Source organism: Callospermophilus lateralis, chromosome 1 (genome assembly GCF_048772815.1).
Source record: "Callospermophilus lateralis isolate mCalLat2 chromosome 1, mCalLat2.hap1, whole genome shotgun sequence".
Taxonomy (NCBI): Eukaryota; Metazoa; Chordata; class Mammalia; order Rodentia; family Sciuridae; genus Callospermophilus; species Callospermophilus lateralis.
The window spans coordinates 139,065,950-139,093,208 of record NC_135305.1 but is presented as its reverse complement, the minus strand read 5'-3'; the positions used below and the strand labels follow the sequence as shown (position 1 = coordinate 139,093,208).

General features: G+C 40.9%; 2 protein-coding genes and 1 non-coding gene across 4 annotated transcripts in view; 1 reads left to right on the top strand and 2 right to left on the bottom strand.

Annotated features, from left to right (window-relative positions):
* Pi4ka (phosphatidylinositol 4-kinase alpha) overlaps positions 1–27,259 on the bottom strand; it is a 135,744-nt gene that overhangs the window by 58,525 nt on the left and 49,960 nt on the right. For both annotated transcript variants that reach the window (XM_076862900.1, XM_076862964.1), the window contains 9 exons: positions 25,211–25,402; positions 24,466–24,566; positions 23,645–23,774; positions 22,774–22,906; positions 20,971–21,066; positions 20,413–20,596; positions 19,865–19,968; positions 17,408–17,576; positions 15,235–15,285 (listed from right to left, as the gene is read on the bottom strand). In XM_076862900.1, coding sequence (XP_076719015.1) covers positions 15,235–15,285; positions 17,408–17,576; positions 19,865–19,968; positions 20,413–20,596; positions 20,971–21,066; positions 22,774–22,906; positions 23,645–23,774; positions 24,466–24,566; positions 25,211–25,402 — 1,160 coding nt within the window. The remainder of the gene's footprint in view (positions 1–15,234; positions 15,286–17,407; positions 17,577–19,864; positions 19,969–20,412; positions 20,597–20,970; positions 21,067–22,773; positions 22,907–23,644; positions 23,775–24,465; positions 24,567–25,210; positions 25,403–27,259) is intronic.
* On the top strand, positions 177–11,643 carry Serpind1 (serpin family D member 1). Its single transcript, XM_076867120.1, has 5 exons — positions 177–266; positions 4,103–4,944; positions 8,194–8,467; positions 9,830–9,974; positions 10,770–11,643. The coding sequence occupies exons 2-5, from the start codon at positions 4,119–4,121 to the stop codon at positions 10,959–10,961; spliced, it is 1,437 nt and encodes a 478-aa protein (XP_076723235.1). The 5' UTR covers positions 177–266; positions 4,103–4,118; the 3' UTR covers positions 10,962–11,643.
* On the bottom strand, positions 21,679–21,781 carry LOC143384110 (small nucleolar RNA SNORA66). Its single transcript, XR_013089259.1, has one exon. It is a non-coding gene; the product is annotated as a small nucleolar RNA SNORA66 (small nucleolar RNA).

The window sequence follows — 27,259 nt, the reverse complement described above, 5'->3', positions numbered from 1 at the left end:
CTGCAACAAGGCTGTGTGTGACAATGACAGTCACATTCAAAACCTCAGTGATAAACTGGAGCCTAGGAGTTGCCAGTCACTAAGCAGTGATCAAAGACACAGCTGAGGTGGTTTGTGCTGACAAAGCTAGTTGAGTGTGTTTGAATTGGGACATATTTACTTTGGAAAATATACAAAAACAACCCAGCACCAAAGTTCACATTGAAACTCCACTGGTGACCCTGGCTGATTTCATCTCTGTAGAGCCGCTTCTCAGAAGGACAGAGGTAAGTTCAGTTTCTAATATTTCTTTTGATTGTAAATTCTAATCTTTGGTGTTTAGAGATGAGCAATTCATTCCTTTCTTTATCAATGCGCAAATGCAGAAGCTTTCCACACTAAGAAGTGGGAAAGTATTTAAAAATTTTAATCTGTCCATTATATAATTAATCCTATTTGTCAATACTGGGACAATTGACAAAACTGGAATAGGAACTATGGAAGAAATAAAAGTATTATATCTATGTTAAATTATTCAAATTGGATAACTATCCTATGTTTACGTAAGAGAATATCCTTGTCTTACACATTTCCCCTTAAAATACTAGTATTAAAGGTTAAAGGGACATGATAGAAGAGACCTAATCTTAAATGGTTCAAAAAATAAAACAATGTGCATATGTATGTGTGTGTGTGTATATATACATATGTACATACACATAAACATGGAGATAGAGTATAAAGCAAATGTCCCAAAATGTAAAAATCTGGTCAATCTGAAAAAAGGGGATATAGGAAATGCTCTGCTACTTTATTTTTATACCTTTTCAGTAGTTTGAAGTTATTTCAAAATAAAATTTTCCATGCTACAGGCAGCTATTTCTCTCCCATTCCACTTGCTCTGTTTGAACCTGAAGATAATGAGCTGCGCCGAAAGCCAAGTTGAGAGGGACAACAATTTTCAGGTGTTCTGCTCTGATGGATGTAACTAATGAGAAAGTGCCATATTAAATCCTCAGAAAAATAAATATCTGAAAAATTAATCTTAAAAAAAAATATTGCTTCTTGGGCTGGGGGTTGTAGCTCAGTGGTAGAGTGCTTGCCTAGCACGTGTGAGGCACTGGGTTCAATCCTAAGCACCACATAAAAATAATTAAAATAAAGGTATTGGGTCCATCTACAACTAAAAAAATGTTTAAAAAAATATTGCTTCTCTTCAAAGATAGTAATCTGGACTTAAACATAACCTAATAATAATTTTTAAATTTCTTATATAGTTTTTATTATACTAAATAATGAAATGGTAGGAAGGTTTAATTTTTAGATCCTTAAATTTTCAACCCATAAAAAATATCAGAGATATCTTCCCCTTTCTCAGGGAAAATGAAAACTATTTTTGTTTTTTAATCATATAATGTAGGAACAGGGTATAAGAGGCATCCAAATATACACTCTGAATATCAGGATAAAAACATAAATGTACCCTGGGTTCAATTCCAGTATAATAAATTTAAAACAGAAAAAGAAAAATAGAACATGAATGTCTTCAGTCTGCCTCCCTGTCTGGCCTCAGATTCATTTTCCAGAACCCTTATTAATACAAGTTGCAGGCTGGGGATGTGGCTCAAGCAGTAGCGTGCTCGCCTGGCATGCGTGTGGCCCAGGTTCAATCCTCAGCACCACATACAAACAAAGATATTGTGTCCACCGAAAACTAAAAAATAAATATTAAAAAATACTCTCTCTTTCTCACTCTTCCTTTAAAAAAAAATACAAGTTGCTTTCTGTTTTTTCTTTAATCTTAATTTTTTACCTGAAAAGAACACTTTATAAGTGTAGTCAAGTGAGGAGACTTCCACTAAAGTTACCCATTTTCTTTTCCTCTAACTTTATAAAGTTTATTGCCATTAATACACATGTCTGATTCTGTTTGCAAACTGAGCCCCATTCTATTTTCAGTAACACACATTAAAAATCCTTTCTAGAAATTGCTTCATCCACGCAGACAATATGAGGCCCTTGTAGCCTTAGCAAGGTACTAAGAGGAAAGACATTTTCAAATTTAGAAACTATGTGACTTTCCTCTGCAAAATGTGCAACCCCAAAGTCTCTCAGATATTATTAAAACAATACTGGAGTTTACTATTTATTTATTTTAAACAGTACTGCAGGGAGAGGACCAAAGTTGGAGCACTGGTAAAAACTATTCCCCAGCCAATTTGGGAGTGTCCTGGCATTTCAGGGTAAACAAGGCAGCAGAGAACTTGACATGTCTGAGTAGGGGGCTCAGCCAACTTGGTTCCAATTTAGCCATTCATTCATTCATTGCAGTGCTGGGGATCAAACCTGGACTTAAGCATGCTAGGCAAGGACTCTACCCCCAGCCCAAATCACTGCCTTTATTAGCAACAGCAAAAAAAGGCTCAATATACATAAAATGGAAGGGTGCAGTTAAGTTATACAAAATACCTTATATGCGCCTGGCATCCAACACGGCTCCATCATTTGTCCTTGCCATTATCAATATCAACAAAGCTGTTAGCATTCAAGTAGGGTTTCTGAAGAGTTAGCGCCTAACAATCTCAGGCCTAACAAGTTCAGATATTTAACAGGAGACAGTAACTCTTACATGGCTTAGATTTGCAGTAGATATTCTAACAGGAAATAGGAACAGGCACTAAACAAACTTAACAAAACACAATTATTCTTTCTGGAGAGAACAGAAAAAGTTGGGATTATGTACAACCTGCCTAGATCAGCATTATAAATACTATGGCCACTATCTGGTGAAACAAGGAAGCATCAAATAATTGCTCATCATCTACCCAGTATACAGTTAATATCTGGGAAATAAGAAAGAGCAAGACAAAGCCACTTGGGAGCCAAAATAAATTTCACAAGCTAAGACCTTGGAATAAGGAAGGGGATGAACAGATAAAGATAAGCTAACCACAGATATATGTTAAACACTTATCTTGTATACTTAAACAAAATAAAGGGAGTATCCCTTAGGCCTTTAGGGATGTCCGACATTGCCCTCACATAGACTTTGCCTGCTGAGATTACACAAGCAGTAGAAAAGATTTAGCTTTTCCTGATAGCAAAATATACTTGTAGCAGGTTACATGACCTTATTAATAGTTTCTGGGGCTGCCAGGTCACCAACCACATTCTTACTAGGCCCTAAGGGAGTCCTGGCATTACAGACAAGTTCCAGATCTTATAAAAATTAACCCCAAATGACTGCACAAATTTCAAATATCATTAGAAGTTTTCAGAAAGCCTGGCCCAACACATTTTCCCATAACAGCACTATCCCAAGGTGGAGTATTTGGGTTGCACAGATAGGACTGAATCCCTCTGCTAGAAATTCCCCTCCTTTCCCAGGGGCCCACTCAAGTCTCACCTTTTAATGAAGCTTCCCCCCAATTCTCTGTCTGGGCACCCCTAGTACTACTATATGAAGTATAGCCACATTCCTTTACCTGCCCCGACATGCTTTGCTTTGAATATTAAGAATGCTTAAATCACTACACATCTATCCTATGAGTCTGGCTCATGAGGCTTTTAGTAGGGAAGACCTTCATGCCTCTATTACCTAATATGTTTTCTGGAGACAGAAGACAATGTTTGATGAATGAATGAAAAAGAAACTTCTTCCTGGCTCTTCTGAACCCCAGGATTCTAGAATGTTAGTTTTGCAAACCTTTAGAGAAGGGATTTTCACCCAGGGGCATGAATCTCATGGAAGATTTATAAAGCACATAAAATGTTAGGTGTATGTTTATTTTCATCAGATTCTGTTAACGTTCAGAATCCTCAACAGCTTAAGAACTCGTGCTTTTTTTTTTTTTTTTTTTTTAAATATTTATTTATTTTTTTTTGGTTGTAGTTAGACAAAATATCTTTATTTATTCATACGTGGTGCTGAGGATCAAACCCAGGGCCTCGCATGTGCTATGCAAGTGCTCTACCACTGAGCCATAATCCCAGCCCCAGAACTTGTGCTTTTAAGGGAGAGCCTCTCCTGGGCCAAAGCTGCAGGTAATCTACTATTTAAACTGCAATAGGGTGTGGGCCAGCCAGGCCACTTTTCAACATGTCACCTTGTTTTCCCTCACAGCTTTAGCTCTGCCAAAATGAAACACCCCTTCCACCCTCTTTTCATTTTCCTCATTATAACATCTGTGTGTAGTGGAAGCAAAGATTTCACAGATCAGCTTAATAATAAAAACCTGAGCATGCCCCTTTTGCCTGCTGACTTTCACAAAGAAAACACGGTCACCAATGACTGGATTCCAGAGGGGGAGGAAGACGACGATTATCTGGACCTGGAGAAATTATTTGGTGAAGATGATGACTACATTTACATCATTGATGCGGTTTCCCCAATAGAAACAAGTCCTGGGAACATCCTGCAGCTTTTCCAAGGCAAGAGCCGGATCCAGCGTCTTAATATCCTTAATGCAAAGTTCGCCTTCAACCTTTACAGATCACTGAAGGACCTGACCAACACTTTTGATAACATATTTATAGCACCTGTTGGTATTTCTACTGCAATGGGGATGATTTCCTTAGGCCTGAAGGGAAAGACTCATGAACAAGTGCACTCGGTTTTGCATTTTAAAGACTTTGTTAATGCTAGCAACAAGTATGAGATCACAACTATTCATAATCTCTTCCGTAAGCTGACTCATCGCCTCTTCAGGAGAAACTTTGGGTACACACTTAGGTCAGTCAACGACCTTTATGTTCAAGAGCAGTTTCCCATCCTAGATGACTTCAAAACTAAAGTGAGAGAGTACTACTTTGCTGAGGCCCAGGTGGCTGACTTCTCAGATCCTGCCTTCATTTCTAAAACTAACGACCACATTCTGAAGCTCACCAAGGGTCTCATAAAGGAAGCTCTAGCGAATATAGACCCTACTATTCAGATGATGATTCTTAACTGCATATACTTCAAAGGTAAGAAGTAGCTTATGGTTCTTATAGCAAACTCACAATGTACTTTCTAGACTGAATGTCAAGAGCTATATTCTGGCTATGAATTACCCAAGAAAACAGGTATGTATCTACAGGGTTGACTCAGATACAGGGACAAGGAAGATCATGATGACGTGACAGCTACTGAGCCCTAACTCTATGCTTTATGCTCACTGGATCTTTACCACAAGTGAGGTCATAATGATTATTGGGGTCCCTATTAAGGGCACATGCTAGTAAGTGTCAGAGTAACATTGGACCCAGAGGGTCCATCTCTAGAGATTTGTTAAGTTAGAAGACACAATGAAAAGAAAAATTAGCATTTGCCCAACCTGGATTTCAGTTTCCTCATTTCCAATCCCAATTATTAGTAAGCAGATATATGGAGATAAGGCTAAAGATTTGTGTCTCAGAACTGTTCAGCTAGAGTAACTGATTTAACAACTAAAATTCTGTTTCAAGATACTTTTGTACTAAAGGGCAGGTAGGGGTGGAGAAATAAACTACTATTTCTTAAGCAATGGTTCTGGACCAGGCATAAGGGCACTTTTTAAGGAGGTTACTACCCCTCTAACACACACACACACACTTCTTTCTCTCTCTCTCTCTCTCTCTCTCTCACACACACACACACACACACACACACACACACACACACACACACACACGCCTTCGAATCCTAGAAATAAAGGAATATGTATTTGTAAAATCCATACCTTTTACTGGAACTTGACCAGAATGACTATATCTCTCCACTTTACCACCAGACACCAATGAGGACACAGTTATTGGGAGGCCAACAATCCTGTTAGCCCCAGCAGTTGTACAGCAGCCCAGGAATGCAAAGGACAGAGGCTTTCTCCTGGCTTTTGCTTGGTGGAGGTGAGGCCAGAGTCCCCTTCCAACCTGATGGCATACCCCACAGAAAGGGGTATATCCTTCTCTGTGCCCAGGCTAAGGTCCTCCAGCAGCTCTACAAGGCAGGCATCCTGCCAGGTGGGCTGTGAAGTAGGATTGAGGAGGCCAAGAATTCAGGATGTTCTAGAGTGCTAAGATTTGACCCCTGGGCTTCCACCCTGAGCCAGGCACAATGCCAGTTGGAATCAAAGGCTAAGTGTCTAATAGTCTTGCAACAGACTCAAAGATAGCAACACACACACACACACACAGAATATGATAAATATACACATATTGTTTTCATCACCAGTTTTAAGTTCCCTCCCTTCTCCCCTCCCCCCCTTCCCCCCTTCCTTCCTTCCTTCCATTGAGGATGGAACCCAGTGCCTCATATGTGCTAGGTAAATGCCCTACCACTGAGCTACACCCCAGCTCTGGTTATAAGTTTTTTAATTGGCAAATAGAAATCTAATCCCTGGCTTCACCACTTCTCATTTGTGTGACCCTGGGCAAGTCATTCAACATCTCTGACTTGGTTTCCTCATCTTTATCACAAAGGTGATAACACCTACTCTGACAGGGCTGTGGGGAGAACCAAAGAGACTATGATGCAACACTTAGCATAGTGTGGGGCAAATGGCAATGAACCAGAGTGAGTTAAACTATCGATTATAATAATAGTATAACATGGCTAGTGACATTTATTTAAGCAATTAACCTAAGAAATGAATTTAGAACAGGTCAGTGAAAAACATTTAGCAGCAGCAAAGCCCTCAGTCTCATCAGTTTGTTGGAAGCCTCCAGATCACTTGAAGCGTCTGCATTAGCCCTGGCCTGAGTTCAGGGACAGGTGGCCATTTCTGTCAGCATGGAGGTAGAGAAATGACTAGAAGTTGTCAGTTTATCTCCTGAACAGAGTAATCCATATCACACTAAAGTGTTAAAGTGGCAAACATATGCTGAATGTCCTGATCACACTAATACATTAACTTAATCCAATACGAGGGAATTGGAAAAGATCAAATGCTAGTATTAATCAATCTTTCATGGATGCTTCTCAAAGGAGAGGAAACTCTAGAAGTACAATTTCAATTTCTAGCTCTCAAATCTCTGTTATAATTTGATTTTAATTGCAAATGTTTGTTTACTTTAGTAAAGCTTCTCATGTGCTTCTTCCTATCAAAGCTGGAAAGAGCAGTGATTCCCTGTGGGATCCAAGACAGATGCCTGGAAATACTGTAATTATCACAACCTGAGGAGGTGGGGGAAGCACTGCTGATATTTCATGGAGGCCACAGATGCTGCTAAATGTCCTACAATGCACAGAACACTCTCCACACCAGAGAGTTATTGGGCCCAGATGTCTATAGTGCTGTGGTTGAGTGCTGGGTAAGGCAGTCTTAGAAGTCATCTAGTATAGCTATGCTCAGGCAGAAGCTGTCTGGTGTTTAGACCTACAAAGACCCTGCCTGCTTACCTCATCTGTGCTGTCAACCTACCAGCTGAAAATTTTTGTTGTGGCTCTGTTTCCTCATCCATAAAAAGGGAATAATAATAATAATAAAAGCACCCATCTCATATAGTTACTGGGAGCAGAAAATGAGATAATACAGGAAAGGTGCTTAGATGAATTGGTGGCATATCACCAGTCATCAACTTGTCACCAATTATTATTAGTTATCTTACAGCTATTATTAGCATCTTAGAGCTAATAACAGAACAGACTTATTCCTGTATACACAGTACTACATCCAAATCTGTAGTGAAGCTGGATGTGGTGTCACAGTTGAGGCAGAAAGATCAAAGGTTTGAGGCCAGTTTGGGCAATGTAGTGAGACCCTGTCTCAAAATAAAAAATAAAATAAAAATAAAAAGGGCTGGGAATGTAGCTCAGAGGTAGAGTACTCCTGGGTTCAATTCCCAGTAGTGCAAAAAAACATAATCTATAGTGAAGATCCTGAGGGCAACACCACATCACCCACGTGTCCTGCCAAATGCTGCCAAATCATAGTGTGAGGGATGAGAGCCACCAATACAGAGCAAAAAGGAGCTCTAAGATACTCATTTTACAAATGAAGAACTCAAGAGGCCCAGACAAGTTTAGGTGTATTGCCAGGGTCAAACAACTATTTAGTGTTGGAATCTAACCCACAATCCATTCCAGTCTATCTAACCTTTCCTGCTGGAAATGCAAATTCTCAGCTCAAACCAGACCTGAGAATCTGGAGATGGGCCTTGCAAAGCCCGCCTAGGAATTTGGACCCATCATTAAGGGTAGGAGACCATTGTTCTACAGGAGCATCCTAATAGCTGCCTGCTTCTTTTGATTTCAAGGATCCTGGGTGAATAAATTCCCAGTGGAAATGACACACAATCACAACTTCCGGCTGAATGAGCGAGAGGTGGTCAAGGTTCCCATGATGCAGACTAAGGGGAACTTCCTTGCGGCAAATGACCAGGAACTTGACTGTGATGTTCTCCAGTTGGAGTATGTAGGAGGCATCAGCATGCTAATTGTGGTCCCGCACAAGCTATCAGGGATGAAGACCCTTGAAGGACAGCTGACACCCCAGGTGGTAGAGAGATGGCAAAAAAGCATGACAAACAGGTACTTCTAGGTGTTTCTTCTAAAGGCTGGGGGTGCCCAGGACTACTGAAACTGGTCATTTTTTTAAAAAGGGAGAATTATGCATAACTACCCAAGAATGCCAAACAGGCTACTCTAATTCAGTCCAAATTTCTTGCTCAATGAGATAATCAGAGAGCACTTAGGAGCAACACATCTGCTTTCCAAGGTCAATTTCAGAAGGCAGAGGCAGGTAGCTTAGAATCAGTTTGGAAATAAGTCCCAGCTCTGCTACATATTTGCTTTGTGAATTTAAGTCCAGTTCCATCAACCTGAAAATGGTGATAATTCCTTTACTTATGGGGGTCAAGATGAGAAATAAATAGAATAAGTGATATACCCCAGTGCCTGGAACCTAGGAGGAATTCAACAAAGATTAGCTTTCCCTTTTTCCACCCAGCAAATTCTAAGGTTCTCTAAACTCATTGCAGATTTGTGATTCATGATTTTCCTCTATTATTATTCATTGCTCCATAGTTAAAACTGCAGATTTTAAATATTTACAGAGACTATTATTGGACCATGGCAGAAAGAAGAGGTCAGTTACATTTCTGTTTTATTGGATGCTACTTAGGCCAATATGAATAAGTAAATCTGATATAGAGCTCCTTATAGAAGAATACAGAGAAACGCAACAAAATAAGAAGTATGTTCTTAGAGAGGAAATTTCCCCAGGTGGCCTATCAGTCATCAAGCCTTGTGGATTTTTCCTTAAAAATGTCCCTTCTGTACCCACTTCCTTCCTAATCTCCCTGCCCTAATTTACACCCTGAACCCAAGGAAGACAAACCAACCTGCAAGTTCTATTCTTAGTCCACCCACATACCATCCACCAGATCACCATTCTCAGTACACCCTTCCATCCTCCTGTTCTCAGAAACTATCCCCTGGTAAAGGATATCAATCAAGTCCCTTATATGAAATGATCTATATTTGCATAAAATCTATGCAATCCTCTGCTATATTTTAAATAATCTCTACTTATTTATAATACCTGGTACAATGTAAATGCTATGTAAATAGTTGTTGTATTAAAGTATTTAGGGAATAATGATGAGAACAAAAAGTCTATACATGTTCAGGACAGATGAACTTTTCCCCCTAATATTTTTAATCTGTGGTTGATAGAACCCATGGATACAAAGGGCTGACTATAGTTGGAATTATAGTAGGTGGTTCCAAAATCCTCAACTGACAGTGCCAGGTTATAAATTTGAACAAGTGCTATGTTAATTTTGCAGTAAATGCAATACATGGTAGGGTGTGCACACTCATTAGGAAAAACATTATTCTTTTGTAATTTGTGATTCAATAAAACTGTGCCTCTTCCTATTCTTTGACTAGAACTCGAGAAGTGCTTCTGCCTAAATTCAAGCTGGAGAAGAACTACAATCTGGTGGAGGCCCTGAAGTCAATGGGAATCACAGAGCTGTTTGACAAAAATGGCAACATGTCAGGAATCTCAGACCAAAGGATCACCATTGACCTGGTAACTGTTCCTTTGTCTGCACTGGTCTAAGGGTCAGTCACAGCCCAATTCCCATCTCCATCTGTCCCTTCCCAGCCCTCCTCCACTCAGTCTCATTTCCCAAGTCAGGGCTGCTGAAGCTCTTCTGGGTCTGGCTGTGGCACACAAGTATTCAGTTCTGCAGCCAGGGAGGGTAGTGCATTTGCCAGATGCTCACTAGGCAGAGTGGTCACAGGAACAGCCTTGGAATGAGTCCTATTATTGCTGATACCCAAGCAAGGAGAGATGTGTGCTCCAATCTGTGAAATAGCTATGCTCAATTGAACTGTGAAAAACCCATTAAACACCCAGAAAATGTACTACACACACACACATTTAACTTCACAATCCAACAAACAGACACTCAGCAAAAGAAAGTGAATAACAGGCCAAATGTTGTGGCCGATCTAGGCCCCTGTCCACCTAGTGCATGTGCACTCCAGACTTTGAGGAGGATATGGGGGTCTGCAGCAGCTGTCTTGGTTCCCAAAGCTTCTCAGACTGTGGTTGCAACTTAGAATGAATGTGGTTCTAGAGTATACAGGTAAGTATTTGTGATTATAACATGGCCTCTAAGCACAATTAACTGCAACTGACAGATGATGAAAGAAATTTTCAAGGGTAATTTTGAACAATTGTGATTTTTGCCAGTTGTGATTTGTGATTTTTGTGTGGTCTTTGGACATTTTTCTAAAGGAAATTAGACTCTATTAGATGTTCTATCATCTATGTACCAACCTATAGAATCTGACAATTTTTCTTTCCAATTTGAAACAGTTCAAACACCAAGGTACCATCACAGTAAATGAAGAGGGCACCCAGGCTGCGGCTGTGACCACCGTTGGGTTCATGCCATTGTCCACTCAAGTTCGTTTCACTGTTGACAGACCCTTTCTGTTTCTGGTCTACGAACATCGCACCAGCTGTCTGCTCTTCATGGGGAGAGTGGCAAACCCTGTCAGGTCTTAAAGATGGCAACCTGGGCACCTGAAATGTTCTGGGTGCACAATCCAGTGCTTCAGCACCCCTGGATTCAATCCTCTGTACCAATTCTATTTCCATTCTATCAATGAGAACAGAGATGTTTTGGTACCAAGACTTCCACAGTTACCAAACAGAATCAAAGCTCTTATGGAAGAAGAAATTTACTAACAACTGAAAAGCTGGTTGGGATCAATTTTGCATATTAAACAATGCCATAAGTCAACAGAAGCTAGTATAACCAACTGGTGTGTCAGCTGTTCCTAAAGAGTCTTGAAAACAGACTCCCTCACCTTCTTCCTGCCTCCTCATAGCAAACCTATAAAGTGTACTCAGCACCTTCTTTCCTAACAGCCCCATCTTGCACATCTGGCCCTATTACTCAAAGCCTTTCTCAACCAGGGACCCCCATCAAAACACAGAGATGAGTTACATGACTAATTTTTCACCCCAAAGAGGGTGTCTAATTATTATCATTCCCAATGCCCAGGAGAGAAATAACCTGAGACATACAAAGGATTCCCTGAGCATTGGGTCTTAATTCTCTCAAGGCCTAAAATTCCAAATCCATGTAAATGTCCTACTGTCATCTCACTACTACTCAGAGGACAGTGTGTGTATACAAGGCCATGTCTTCTACCCTAGAGATAAATAAAGATAGCCACATTTACTGTGTCTCTAATTCGATTTTCTTTAACAAAGGCTGAATTCAAAAGAGCCACATCCTACTGGGCATGATGGCATATGCCTGTAATCCCAGCAACTTGGGAGGCTGAGGCAGGAAGATTATAAGTTTAAGATAAGCTTTAGCAACTGAATGAGACCTTATTTCAAAATAAAAAATAAAAAGGGTTGGGGATGTGATTCAGTGCTTCAGCACCCCTGGATTCAATCCCCTGTACCAAAACCAACCAACCAAACAAACAAAACCTCACCAAAAAAAAAAAAAAAAAAAGAATGAGGTCTGCATGGAATCCCTGAAACAATGCTCTAAGTCATCCCCAGTCTTTCCACTGTCTTTAAGTGGGGTCCATGTTTTAGCTTTCATCCTTCAGTCATGATTTGTAGTGGATATAGTTTGATAAAGCAGGCAACAGCCAAGGAATGTATTTCTGGATCCCTCACTACCTGGACAGAGTGCCTGAAATCCAAAAAAGTTGTTCAGAATGCAAAAGTTATGTTAAGCCTTCAATTAGGGGGACCATCACTGTCACAAGAGCAGCACTCATAGCCTGGAAGGAGAAACTTTACCATTCATCCTCTCTTTTCAAGAGAAGAAGATGAGGACTGAAGTGTTCTGAAACCTGCCCACGATGTAGCTGCAGTATCTAGTGCGAATGGGGTTCAAGAACAGGCTGGCTTGCTGGCAAGATTACCTAAGGAGTCTTGTCACAAAAGATCAGATGAGGCCAATGCCAGTAATGGGAGCAGTGGAAGGGGAATGACAAACAGAAAGGGAATGAAGGCATTGTCACTGCATGGGTGGTCTTGCTGAGAACTCATATCAACTCTAAGAGGTGTGCACTGGAATCACCTCCTTTTTATAGCAGAGGAAACAATTCAAGCTCAGAGAAGGGAAGTGATTTGCCTCAGACTTAGATCTAAACCTAGATATCTGGGACCAGGAGCCTACTTTTCTTTGCTAACCTTCCTCACTTGTTCACTTTATAATTTCCTACACCAGTCCTTGCTTCAGCATGCTACAGAGAAAAGGACAGATCAGGGTTGAGACCAAAACTTCCCATCATAACCTCTCGGCCTCTTGATGAAGCCTAACATAGCTAATGACCCAATTATTCCATTCTTTCTCCAATGTACTTTAACATTGTTCTTTTCTGGTATTTATCCTATATTTTTCATCTTGTTGCTGGTTCCCCTCCCTCCCTCCCTCCCTCTCTCTCTCTCTTTCTTTCTTTCCTTCTTTCTGGAGGGTACCAGGGATTGAACCCAGAGGCTCTCAACCACTGAACCATATCCCCAGCACTTTTTAAAAAGATTTGTTCTTTTTAGTTTTACATGCTAGTAGAATATATTTTGACATATCATACATACATGGAGTATAATTTCTAATTCTTTTGTTGTACATGATGTGGAGTTACTACTTCTCCCATTTCTAAAGATAGTTACTTCAAAAATTCTGTCTTAAAAAGCTGGGCATGGTGGTGTGTGCCTGTAGTTGCAGTTATCTGGGAGGTTGAGCGGGGAGGATTACTTGAGCCCTGGAGTTTGAGGCCAGCCTGGGCAACACACTGAGAACCCATCTCAAAACAAACACACAAACCCCTCTGTCTTTAGCCCCTGTCTATGCCTCTGTCTTTTGCCATATCTATCCCCTTCTCAGAACGGCAATGGTCACACTTTCAATTACCCTGCAATATCTCAGCTACAGCATGTCTGGATTCCTTCACACTCCTGCACAGGTCAGAATGCTCCAGTCTCTATGGTTTTTTGTTCACTTATATCCATTTGGATTCCCTCTTACAGAAACCAGCCCACTCATTTTTCAAGTAGAATATTAAGTCAGAGTAGAGGATTTGAGTCAGGCTGCCTGAGTTTGAAACCTGACTCTAACATCTACATCAAAGTCTGGAAAAGGTATAGGTCAGTGATAGGTGTTTAGCAAGAGCCAGGCAAGGATTTTTTTTTTTTTAAATCTAACAGAGTATCTCACCTAGGGATTCCTAACTGGAGGCCCTGGATATTCCCATTTAACTCCCTGAGGTAAAATGCAGAACCTTGAGAATTTGTGTGTGTGTGTGTGTGTATGTGTGTGTTGCTAAAGATTGAGCCCAGGGCCTTATACTCACTAGGCAAGTGCTGTACCACTAGGTTACATGTCCAGCCCAAATATATGCATTTCTATGGAGAGTGAGTTTACAGCTTTCAAAAGGTTCCACAACCCAGAAAATACTAATTCATAAACAGGACTATTTTTTGAGCAAGGGATTCATCTTATTAAACCACTGCTTTATCACAGTGGAATGATGAGGTGTCTAAGGATTAGATAACTTTCAAAATGCTTATCAATGGGCTATATAACAATAAAAGCAATTTAATTAATGATATTTCTGAAGGAATACTATTTCACAAAATTTCAAAACAAAAATCACTAAATATAAACAAGAAGTAGCCCCAAAGTTCACATGACTCAACCTACCAGTGACTCCAGGTTCCCAAGGACCCTGAGAAGTAAACAGCTGCATTAAAGCCAAAATCCAGCCTTCCTGCTTACATCCACTGGCCCTTCTACTCAGCAAAGAAATTTGAGACAGTGTCACCAAAGGTCAAAAAAAAAAAAAAAAAGTATACCTTTCTCTTAAAGAATAAAAAATGCAAAACATAAAAATAACAACAACAAAAAACCCTTTGGAAATCAGTTTCCACCAGAAGGTTCAAGGGGTAACCACAAAGTAAATGCAAGAACCCATGGTCCCTATGCTCTTTGTTGAGCAATAAAATCAAATATTTGTTTCCTCCCCCATAATATAACCATTAACTTTTTGTTAAAAATACAATACTAATTCTATTCATGTAAAAGGTCAGGTGAGTGGGCATTTAAGTATGTATATTCTGAACTGTCACTGTTAATGGTTATGCCTACACTGACCCTGGGGAGAAGCCCAGGAGTTCCTACAGAGTCCAATATGCCAGACCAGGAGTCCAGTCCCAGCTGTTGTGATCCTAAAACCCATGTGCTTCCAGCCATTGGGAAACACTAAGAACAGTAAAAACAACTTTTCAAAGGCCATCTTGAAGAAGCAGAAACAGAATAAAATAAAATTAAGATGGAAATGATCTCTCTATCCTTGTACACTGTGATAAGAGGCAGGGCTTGTGGCCAGTGTGCCAACAATGGCTTCCAGAAGAGACTTGGGGCTACAGCTTCACAGGCTGAATACCAAAAAGAGGACTCCAGGCCTCATCTCACAGAAAAGAGCTGAGGAAGGGATGGAAACAAAGGCTGAGCCAACACTGGTCAGAGGCATTAATACAGGTCATAACAGAGGTTGAGAACAGAGTCAGACCTAGGACCTGAGAGTCATGCAAGAGGGAAACTGAGGCAAGTTCCCAGGTCAGCTGGCAGAGGAGATTTGGATGGGACACAGAGAAAGAGTGATACCTATGGGGCAGTCAAGGAGAGCTAGTGGTGGCTGAAACACTAGCTCAAAACACTCGGGTCTCAAAACAGTTTTTCTAAGAAACATACTGTGCATGAGTGCAGTACCTGGAGGTTTAAACCATTAGATTAATGAATACTCACCACAGCTATTACAGGAATGAGTACTCCCAAGTTCCCCGCGCTGCTAGAAGCCTAGAAAGAACAGAACTAATGTCACCAATGAGTATGCACTTATTTTAAAAAACAAGACACTGTGTCATATAAACCTGAATTCCCTAATCTAAAAGAAATGATCAGAGGGCTGGCCTAGCATGAGCGAGGCCCTGGGTTCGATCTTCAGCACCACATAAAAATAAATAAATAAAGGTATTGTGACCAACTGCAACTAAAAAATAAATACTAAAAAAAAGAAGAAATGATCAGAGGTGTGTACACAAAGAGAGGCATAGAGATGCTCATCTAAGCCAGGCACAGTGGTGCTTGCCTGTAATCCCTACTACTTGGTTGTCATCAATTAGTTATAAACATTATCTGCAATTAGACCAGTGATCCCTACCACTTGGGAAGCTGAGGCAGGAGGATTCACAAGATTTGAAGCCAGCCTGGACAATTTAGATTTAGTCTCAAAATAAAAAAATAAGGATTGCGGATGTAAGTCAGAGGCAGAATACTCCTGGGTTCAACACACACACACACACACACACACACACACACACAAAATCATGAGCTAGAGATGTGGCTCAGTGGTAGAGTGCTTGCCTACCATGCATGAAGCCCTGGGTTGAATCCCCAGTAGCACATAAAAGAAGTAAAAGAAGTCAGGATTTAAGAGCATGCTAAGATTCAATTTCAGGTAATACACATATGCATAAAACATCAAGGAAGAAATCAACAGGGTGATATATTTGCTAGCACTATTCACTACTTCTCCTCCAGGCAGCCCTTATTCCAGAGTTCATATCTCAGAGGGAAAAGCTCAACAGCTACTCAGTAAATACTTATTCACCACTTGGCTAACAAGCAAGAACTACTCTTCAAAGACCAGAATTCAAAGCTTTGTATCCAGCTCAGTGATTAGCAAAGGGGATCCCTGCATTGGCTCTCATGGTGCAACCTACAGCATTGAATGAGGTACTAAAAAATCAAGTGTCTTGAGAAAAGAGGCAGATGGGAGCAACCATGGGTCCTAGGTATCCTTTGGGGACACCGAGGCCCAAATCCTGGGGGAAAGAAGGTCTGTGACACATTATATCTTCTGCCTTCTCAATACTTAGTACTCCCTCCATCACCAGTGCTCCCCTGCATCCCAATGCCTGGGGTTCTGCTGGATGCAAGAGATGCTTTGTCTCCTGTGCATTGGACTCGTCTCAGTTGTGCACTACCTGGAAGATTTGATCAATCAGTCACCAAATCACTGGCAAGGGGTCTAGCAGAGCAAGTCTGGCCCAGGTCTTAGATGTCTTTTTGTACTAGCTACTCCATCCTGGCCGACTATCAATGTAGGGCTTCTTCTTGCAATTGTCAACTCAGATGTTACCTCCTTATTTCTGACCTTCCCAGTCTAAAATGTCCTTTGTAACAGAAACCATTTAAGGCTTGTAAAGCCTAAAATATTTAAATCTAGCCCTTTACAGAAACAATGGGCTGACCTGTGCTAGAATAGAATCTGGCACATTTTACTGGGTAACAGAAACAAGGGAAACAACAAAGGAGGATGAAAGTGGAAATATGGTAGAGGGCCTGGTGGCCACAATGTGTCAATGGGGAGATGATGGGGTAAGAGGCCTTTCTTGCCTTAACCACCCCTAATCTGTCTACTTAGGAATTTAACACATTTTTTAAACAATTTAACACATTTTATCTGTCCTAGAAGAACTGATTCCTTGGATGGCCTGAGATTAGGTCAAACCTGGCCCTTCTCATGCTGTCATTATCCTCCATTGATTGGCCCTTAAAGTCTTCGTAGGTGCAGTCACAGTCCTCTCCCTCACCCCCAGCTTTAGACAGATGAGAAAAGGGAGAGGCATCTAGGAGGGAGGCCATGCTACGCTGCTGTCATGCTGTCATGTGGGTTGGGGGAGTGACTGTCATAAACCAGATGAAATCTGATAAGTCAGTCATCTTCCCTCCGACCCCTATCAGCATCCTTGAGATTGAATCCCACCTCCTTGTTTCTTGCATTCTCCAGATGTATTTAAAGTACTTAACAAAGAGGGTATCATGTTTTAATCAAGACAATGCCTCAAGACTCAGTCCTAGTCAGCAGGACAGAGGCACTGGTGGGGAAGACAAGTGGTTGCCTCCTCCTTCCTACCTTCAGGGCAGGCCCCTTCTCACTTGCCCTCTCACTGGCTCTCTTTCCCTCCAGCCCCAGCTGTACAAACAATTCCAGTAGGTTCATGAGTAGCTCATCCACAAGGTGCTCCTCCTGGATGTTGGCTGCGATGTTGGCCAGGGCATTAATCACCGCCAGGGAGCAGTGCCTGAGGGGAAAGGAGCAAAATAATAGCCACCACTAGGCCCTTGACTATGTCCAGGGTACGGTACTCGCTGTAAGGGTAAACCAAGGTGACACTGGGTAAATCTAGCCTGTCTTATGATGCTCCTGTGAACCAAAAAACTCTCAACAGGTGATGAACATGCCATCTTTGTGACAAAGAGCTCCCAAAAGAAAGTGAACTGCTGTAGAAATGATTGCAGTCTTCTCCTGAGGTGCACTGAGGGATTCTAAGGGACTAAGTTCCAGCAATCTGCATATTAGAAACTCTAAAAGGGCTCAGAACACTTTCCTCTGAATGTCCATGGCCTACTGCACAGCTAAATATGGAAATACATACTTTTCAGGCACTTCCTGCTTGAGCCCTGCTTTTCCCCCTCAAATCACCAACAGTCTTAATTCAACATTTACTACCCATAATATTTACTTGATGATCATCATCTCCCCAGAATGCCCTCTACCCCAGAGCTGATGTTAATATTAGCCCATATCAAATGCGCAGGAAGTGCTCAAGTGTCCTGGGATCACCTGCCTCAGGATGGTGGCCAGCGCCACACAAATACTGGATGTCAAGCTGACACTGCCCCCTTAGCCATATGCCAAAAATCAGTGAGGCCTGCTAGGTTTCGGTGACCCTGGAGGCAGCCAGACTACCACTTCCATGTTGCGTACCTGAGTGTATCACTTGTCTTTGAGCCTCAGTTTCTTCCTGAGCAAAAGTAGGATTAGGGACTGGGGTTGTGGCTCAGAGGTAGAGCACTTGCCTAGCATGTGTGAGGCACTGGGTTCAATCCTCAGCACCACATAAAAATAGAATAAAGGTATTGGGTCCACCTATAACTAAAAATTAAATATTTTTTGAAAAGTAGGATTAGAGGCGTTAAGCACCATGTGAAGCACTGAGCACACTGTCTAATCTCCAGAAATCATAGAACAAATAGTAGCAATGATAAAAGGTATTCCTTTCCCAATTAGTTAGGTATATACCTGGTAGGTCAAGAGCAAAACAAAGGTCAGCAAATGTTTCCACTGGTGTGTAAGAGGATAAATCATTTTTATTGGCAATGAAAATCACTCTATGCCAGAAATGGTGGCACATTCCTATAATCGCAGGTAATTGGGAAGCTAAGGCAGAGGACCACAAGTTTAAGGTCTGCTTGGGCAACTTAGCACAACCCTGTTTCAAAATAAAATGAAAAGAGTTGGGGGTGTAGTTCAGTGGTAAAGCATTCAATCCCCAGGACTGCAGATGCTGAATCTGCACATTTGGAGGGTCAACTGTGTAACAATGCCAAAAGTTCACAATGATGGAGAGCTTTCACACACAATCTCATTTACTGATACAACTAGAGATAGGGTCTCTTTGGCAGGAGAGAAAATTGAGGAACAAAATGGTTGGGCACCTTCTAAGGTCATGAAGCTACACTACTGCCCATTAAACTGACTTGGAGAGAAACTCTGAGATCTGGATTTAATGGTCTGGAAGAGAGAAGCACAGTGGCTGACAAGAAGACATCAATAGAAATTCTCTTCTTCCCTCTGCCAACCTCCTGTTCTTGTCTGACTTCCTTTCTTCCCTTTCCCTCTCTTCTGTTGATCTGACAAACTCTTGGAGAGACATGTCCCTTCCTCAAGGTATTCTCAGACAAAGGCAAGGAAAAGACAAGGAAGCATCTTGGTCTTCCAGGGAAAACTGGTTGCATTTCAAACAAAATAAAATATTCAAGGACATAAAATGCCTATTCCCTTAGACCCTTCCAAATCCTACTTCTCTGAATTGAGCCTAAGGAAAACATTAATGATGCTCTGATATACAGCTACTGGTAATTCAGTGTAGCATTTACTGGCAGAAAAAATTGAAAAACTACCTAACATTCAAGCTAAGTGTTGGTTAGGCAAATCTCAGTACCAGTATACAATGGGATGCTAGGCAGTTATTAAAAGGTGACATGCAGAGGAACATTTATGGCACAGCTGATATATTGCTCAAAAAAAAAAAAAAAGCAGGTTGCCAGGGTGTGCAGTTTGGCCTATTAAGAAGGGAAGAGAAGGAAGGGCTAGGACCATCATACACTGAGATGTCCAGTGATCAACTCCATGTGGTAGGTGTATATGGCTTTTCATTTCCTCCCTTGTGCACTTATTTGTAGCACGTAGTGCTTTTTTTAAGGAAAAAAAAAGTTTTATTTAAAGGACAAATCACCAAACTCACATTTTCAAAGGGAGTTAAATACTGTCAGGATACAAAGCAATAGCAAGGTGCAAAAGCATTACCTGTAGCCATGGTCCTTGTAATCTTTGGTGGCTGAATATACAACTGAGCTGGCCTTTACACTGATCTGCTGGAAGAGATTCCATACTTCCTGATAAATGTATTGCTGGAAGACAGCAAGAAGCACTGTTACCATGTCATGATTCCTTCATGAGGCCCTTCCCAGAACATGGGAGAAGGCCCCTCTTGTCCTCACCTGGGGGAAAGCTCGTGACTCTTGAGGACCATAAAATACCTTCAAGGACATTCATTTCTAAAACTTTAAGCAAACCTCAAACTAAAAGCTAAAAGGAAAGTTCTTTAATTCAAATCCTATTTTATGTCATTTACATTGATAAGAAATTAATTTAAATCTCTTTTTCTCCAACACTCATGGAACTACTATATTATACTCACTATGTGGTGTTGAAATACTTGTTAAGTATTTAGTTCAGGTGCAAGGTAAACTTACTCTGTAATTTTACATTTTATACAGTCAAAGGAGATTAACAAAGTTTGCACATGGTTAGTGGGTTTTATGGCTCTGGCCTCACTTAGGGGCCTTCCTCACATTTCCAGTGATAACCAAGCAGCCCAGCTGATCAATGATGAGTACGTCAAGGGGTGAGGGGGGCTGGCAGAATTTCTGTTGCAGAATTTGCAGAATTGGCTCCATGACCTTTGGGGTATCTCTTAGGGCCACTGCAATATGTCCCAAGGCTCGGATGGTGTGGTCAGGAATCAAGTGAGCATCCCTACAGAAGGAAAGAACAGAAGCACCCGATGAACAGTTCTTTGGTATGCAGTAATGAAATAAAACACAGAGGCTATGATCCAGACCTTGATTTCACTACAGTCTCAATGAAGCATTCATCTGAAAATGACCACCTGCTAATCTTTAACTATCAGCAGAAAGACAAAGCCCCAGACAGTAGGCTGGAGGACAATGATTTTTCTCTACTAGCACAGTTGTGCAGGATGAACATTCTGAGATAAGATTTCACCTTAAACCTATGACAAACCCAATACATGCCTACACTGTGACCAGAAAAGAGGCACAGACATGTACAATGCTAGATGCCCCCTCCAAAACCACAGAGAACTGCTGCCCCTAGCAATGGGAACATACTTGTCACTTTCCTGAGAGATGTAGAGCCGGTTGGAGAGGCTGGCTAAGAAGGCCTCCACAATCACTGGATCCACTGTCAAGCCAGCCTTCAGGCATCTAAGGATCAAGGAAAACCATGTGATATTAGTGATCAAAATGATAAGATAGAGTTTTTCAGTTCTGTTTTTTTCTTTTCTTTTCTCAGGTTTACAATGTTTAAATAACTACTCCAAATTTTCTACCCCAAAAATCTGAATGAAAAAATCATTATGTAGAATGAATTCAAACAATTACTGCAAATTTTGCCCACTTCATAAAATATCTCAGCTGGAAACAATAACTTCATTACTTTGCCTAGAATCATTTTCTTCAGAATATTGTACTCACCCTATTTGCACTTTTAAATTTCCTAACAAAGTTAGTGACTTAACAAAGTTATAGTGACTTACTCAAAAGATAGATGGTCCCAAGATAGCTGAGGAAATATTACAATGATATCAAGAGTTTGGGGGTTTTGTTTTTATTTTCTTGGTGTTGGGAATTGAAACCAGGGTTAATGCTAAGCAAGCATGAACTCTACCACTGAGCATCACCCCAGACTTTATCACAGTTTTAGTGGCAAAGAGAAATGCTTATGTAATTGGGAAAAGTTTGGGGAAAATTTTAAAAATCCCATAAAAATATAAAATCTTCTTTTAAATTTTTATTTATTTCTTTTATTTATTTTTATATTGTACTAGTATAGAATGGGCAGCCAAACCACATTTACTTTAGCAAACCGGGTTCCTTTAGCTTCTGCCACATCATGTGGGGGTAGTTATCCAGTTTGAAAGAACACAAAATCTTAAAGGTGTATCTTGCTCTCCATACCTATTTGGGTCCTAAGCCAGAGTGTCAGAAAACAACATGGGTGTGACAGAGAGGCTGTATTGATTTAGCTTCTGAGAGTGAGAAGTCAGAATTCAGAGAAGGGTCATTTTCATGCAAATCATAAAGTATTTGGTTTTTGAGTTGGGAGTTCACACAGCAAGTATCTGTGAGGAATACTCACTTTTTTTTTTTTTTTAAAGAGAGAAAGAGAGAGAGAGAGAGAGAGAGAGAGAGAGAGAGAGAGAGAATTTTTAATATTTATTTATTTTTTAGTTTTCGGCAGACACAACATCTTTATTTGTATGTGGTGCTGAGGATCAAACCCAGCGCTGCGCGCATGCCAGGCGAGCGTGCTACCGCTTGAGCCACATCCCCAGCCGGAATGCTCACATTTTTAAAAAGAAAAACAAAAACTTCTCAATTATATTAAATATCACAACAGAAAAAAAAAATAACAATATGTTGTTTCTTTGAATGGCAGGCTAATAGAACATTCTCCATTTATTATACATTTTCTTTAATAAGCTTATTTATTTATTTGTGTGTGTGTGGTGCTGGAGATTGAACCCAGGGCCTGTACATGTGAAGCAAGCACTCTACCAACTGAGCTATATCCCTGGCATTTTTATTATTTTTATGAAGAGAAAGGAAGGTAGTTTACTTTTTAAAAAAATAATAATCCCTCTTTTTAGAGCCAGTATAGTTTTTTCTAAATTTTTTTTTTAGTTGTAGATGAACACAATACCTTTGTTTTATTTATTTATCTCCTGTGCTGAGGATCAAACCCAGTGCCTCACATGCTAGGCAAGCGCTCTACTGCTGAGCTACAACTCCAGCCCCAAGTATATTTTTAAAATAATCAGAAATTTTCAACTTCCTTATTTTATAATTAGCCTCTATCTGAAACAGATTTCCCTCTTCCTAGGTCTAACCTCCATCTTCAGGGCTTCCCACCTGCAAATGTTGTCAATGGCGATGTCACGGAGCTGCTCATACATGGAGGGCTGGCTCTTCTTGCCCGACATGACATTCAGGGTCGATTCAGAATGTTCATTGGTGACACTGATTTTTATATCATTGCCAGCAACTAAATTAAAAAATTTAAATCAAATTTCTTAATAAATCATTCAGAAATATTGATGAACACTCTCATAAATGCAGTTCTGATGGTTAGTAAAGCACAGTTCCGTCCTTGGGGGTGATCTAAGTAATGTGCACAAAGGTAAAGATATAGACAAGTGTGACAGCAGGGGTCTGAGAAACCCTTCTTATTATGAGGAATGGGAGAGGACTTTCCACTAGTCAGAGTTTGGGTGTTGTCATCTGAAGGGGGAAAATATAAATGCCCACCTTTATAGGTAGGATGAGGAATACTTAATCAGTGTCTCTTGCACAGCAGCTATTTAATTGATGCTAATTATTGTTACATTGCCAGATCTGCTCTGAGTCAGTATCCTCTCACAGGGCAGTGGAGATTAGATATGGCTATGCACATGAAGCTCCTTGGCCCAGCATTGGGGCATGCAGGACTCACAGTGTAGGCTATCTCAGTGAGAGAAGATGCTAAAAAGAAAATGGAACTAGAAGGGGGTTTTGGTGGTGATAGGACAAGGAGGCAGGGACAGGAAAGGCCTGAAACTCAGGAATGGTGTGGGACATTTAGGAAAAGATGGAAGGAAAGGCATGGAGGAAGAATAGGCTCAAGTACAGTCACATAACCCATGTAGGAAATCACATAGTCACATGGCCCCTCTTTTTTAAGGACTTTAAAGGCAAATAAGGACTAGATGCTAGAAACAAGGCATCAACTATAGTTGTCTATTACCTGTGTGGTACTGACTGTGGTACTTATACAGCTTCACCAGCACTGGGGATGGAATGACCAGGAAGTCTCGCAAGGATGGTGTCACCGAGTGTACCACCACCGGGAACCTCTCACATAGGCGGCCCAATCCCTGCAACACATCAACCTGTCACATGGCCTGAGAGGAACTATCCGAGAAGGCCCCAAGTAGTGAGATGCTCAAACCTTTCAATGCCTAAGTTTGACAAAAAATATCCAAGGTCAAAGCTCCCAGAGGCCGCCTGCCTATGAGGCAAAGACAAGGAAGTGGGATGGTATTGACTCTTTCCCACACAAAGTAAATATGTATTATTAACATGTACTAATTTCTTTTGGAAACAAATTAAGGGAGAAAGGGTATAAAATATGCTTTTTAAACAATGGCAAGTATGGAGTCTGTGGGATTATGTCAAGGATGGAATCTCAGCAGAGCTGAACTAAGCATTGTGAATGAATACACCTCCTCCTTGTGAAGCCCTATAGCACATGCCCACAGCTCTTCATCTGCTGGCCTTGGGCATCACCCAGCAGATAAGAGACAGCTCACAATAAAAAAAGATCCAAGGCCCTCTTCAAGGAAAGCTGTTCTTGGATGCCACTTGCACAAATCCCTAGCATCCTGTAGAGGGCAGCCCACACTCAGTAAAGAACTGTGTCCACAACAGGCTCTAGTGAAAGTTCTAAAAACAACAGCTCATATTACAGTCTGTCTCTGCTGCTGGAGAATCAATCACAGCCTGAACAGGTAAGAAGGATGCTCCATGGATGGGATTCGAGTATCTCAATCATCAAGTGAAACTGACCTGCAGGCAGCAGATAAGCAAGGGTAAATGTGCAATGATGACTTTGCTGGATGTCTTGGACTGCAGCTTCTCAGACAGCTTGATGCAAAGATTTTCTGCACCTTAACTCAAAAATCAGAGGAGGGTACAAATAATCATCAAAGTCCAATATTTACAAAATAATCTCTGTTAATCATAAAATTTAATTAAACTCCAGAGACACATTTGTTACAAGTTTAATAAGAGGCCACACCAGAATGAGCTTGGAGGCAGGTATCCTGTACTATGGGTGACTTTGTCTTCTCTCTGCTAGTCCTAAGCCCTCTCATTCTGCAGTGGTCCTAAGCCCTCTCATTGTGTAGTGTTCCATTCTGTAAGAACACTTCCCATTCCACTTTACCCCAAAGTCCACGGCCTCTAGCTCTGAGCATCCACCTCTCCACAGAAAAGCCTAAAGAATTGGGAAAAAAAAAAAAAAAAAACCTGCCAAAACACCACACAGGCCCTGTAGCCTTGGGTTTTCCCTTCCTCCCAGGTCTAGTTCATCCTATTAGGAGAGAACTACAGATATCCAGCCCACAGCAGGAGCCCACCTCTGTGCATACCCAGAAGGTGGCAATCACTCCTAATGTGATTGCCTATGCTAGTAACACAACCAAAAATTCTAGAAGTCATTTTGAGAAGCTCTTGGGAGGAAGAACCCAGAGCATGCCAAGAGCTCACAGGGCAAGGAAAGCAGTCTGTTTTCCTAGGCAGGCAGGCTCACCCTGTTCATCCTTCACAGCCCACACCATAAGGTCCACGCAGGCAGCATTTGCCTGGCAGCGCAGTTTGAGGGGGCTCAGTTCATTGTGGATCCGGTCTGCATCATGTAGAATCTTCTGGAGCTCCCCTTGGCTTGTATTAAACTGTTCCAATACAAAATCATGGATCTCCTTCACAAAGGAAGTGGGGAGGTCTGTGGGAAAGAGGGAAGTGTCATAGCTAAAAACAAAACTACATCAGAAAATAACAAGTGGCTGTCAATTGTTATGGTCTTTTCCTCTCTAACAAAAAGAAGGGTAACATTTAATGCTGGCTATTGCGGTTTCAAGAATACCCATTGGGAAAAGCCTGGATAGGCTGTGCACGATAGTTCTCCACATGCAAACTACCTGACAGCCATAAGAAATTATAATTTCCAGGGGCTGGGGATGTGGCTCAAGCAGTAACGTGCTCGCCTGGCATGCACAGGGCGCTGGGTTCAATCCTCAGCACCACATAAAATAAAATAAAGATGTTGTGTCCACCGAAAACTGAAAAATAAATATTAAAAAATTCTCTCTCTCTCTCAAAACAATAAAAATTAAAAAAAAGAAATTATAATTTCCAAGGAAGTCTAAGACATGCTCTTTTTTTTTTCTTTTTTGGTTATTGTTATTATTGTTGTGGGTGGTTACTTATTTTCGGTGGTGCTGGGAATGAACCCAGGACTCACACATGCTAAGTAAGCACTTTACCAATGAGCAATATCACCAGTCCACCAAGCTTTGCTTTAAGCATTCTATATACTAAAATCTAAAACACATAAAAGGGATGTGTGATCACAGAAACTGATTCAACTGACAATAGGCAGTACTTTATGATAGTAAAAAAAGAGAAAAGGTTACTAGTTACAAGGAAAAAAACTGGTTGGAGGCTGAAAAAAGTTTCCTGGATCTGTGGAGCACCCAGAGTTTGTTTTCAAATTCTCATCCATGGGCCAGGAAAATTCAGGAGAGTTACCATTGACAGGCACAAGTCAGACCAGCTGAGGAAGCCAGCAACACATAGCCTGGGTAAAAGAAAGAACTTGGGGGCTCCTGGATTGTGAAGCCAGGCTGAGTCATCCTTGACCCCTCTCCTACATTCTGACAGGCTAGACTTCCCACAGCCCTCAGAATCAGATTAGGAATGGTTAAGTTAAGGCACATCTACATTAAAGACTATTATTACATGCTCATTAAAACCTGCTTATGAAAAACACTTAATGGTGTGAGGAAAGAATGTAGAAAAATGTTTTTAAAAATGTACAAAAGATGAGCTGGGGTTGTGGCTCAACGGTAGAGCTTGCTTGGCATGTGTGAGACCGTGGGTGGGTTCGATTCTCAGCACCACGTAAAAATAAGTAAGTGAAATAAAGGTATTATGTCCAACTACAACTAAAAAGTAAATAAAAAATGTATAAAAGAGCTGGGCTTAGTGGCACATGATTACAAGCTACTCAGGAGGTTGAGGCAAGAAGATTGCAAATTCAAAGCTAGTCTTGGCAACTTTGTGTCTCAAAATAAAAAATAAAAAAGGCTGTAGTGTAGTTCAGTGAAATTTTTTGTATGTGCATACAAAACTAGTAAGATATTATATCTGAGTAAAGTTATTGTAAGTCCTTTGTTTTTAAAAATTTTCTGTCTAAATTGGATGTGTAAAATCATGAGCTAAACAGACAATACATAAAATGTACATGTTAGAAAAATGCCTTAAGAAATAAATCCACCAAAGAAGTCATAATTCCTAGGAATGGGGTCCTTAAGATTTATTTTTCTTATTTGCTTTTCCCCCCAAATTTCAGTCATGTAACCATATTGCTCATACATGTGGTGTTTTTTTTATTTTTTTTTAGGCAAGGTCTTGCTATGTTGTCCAGGCTGGCTTCAAACACGCAGGTTCAAGTAATCCCAAGTAGCTGGGACTACAGTTGTGGGCCAGTGTGCCCTGTTCTTGTGTTTATTTTTTAAGTGGCCCTAGCAGAAAGCAAGCGCCAGTCTGTAATGGCACTTGAGAAGCCCATTCTCCTGCC

Bases quoted from the DNA above. Each gene is read 5' to 3' on its own strand.
- Serpind1 (XM_076867120.1), top strand. From the start codon at position 4,119: ATGAAACACCCCTTCCACCCTCTTTTCATTTTCCTCATTATAACATCT. The intron at 4,945-8,193 runs GTAAGAAGTAGC...TTTGATTTCAAG, and splicing joins TAACTGCATATACTTCAAAG to GATCCTGGGTGAATAAATTC. The intron at 9,975-10,769 runs GTAACTGTTCCT...AATTTGAAACAG, and splicing joins AAAGGATCACCATTGACCTG to TTCAAACACCAAGGTACCAT.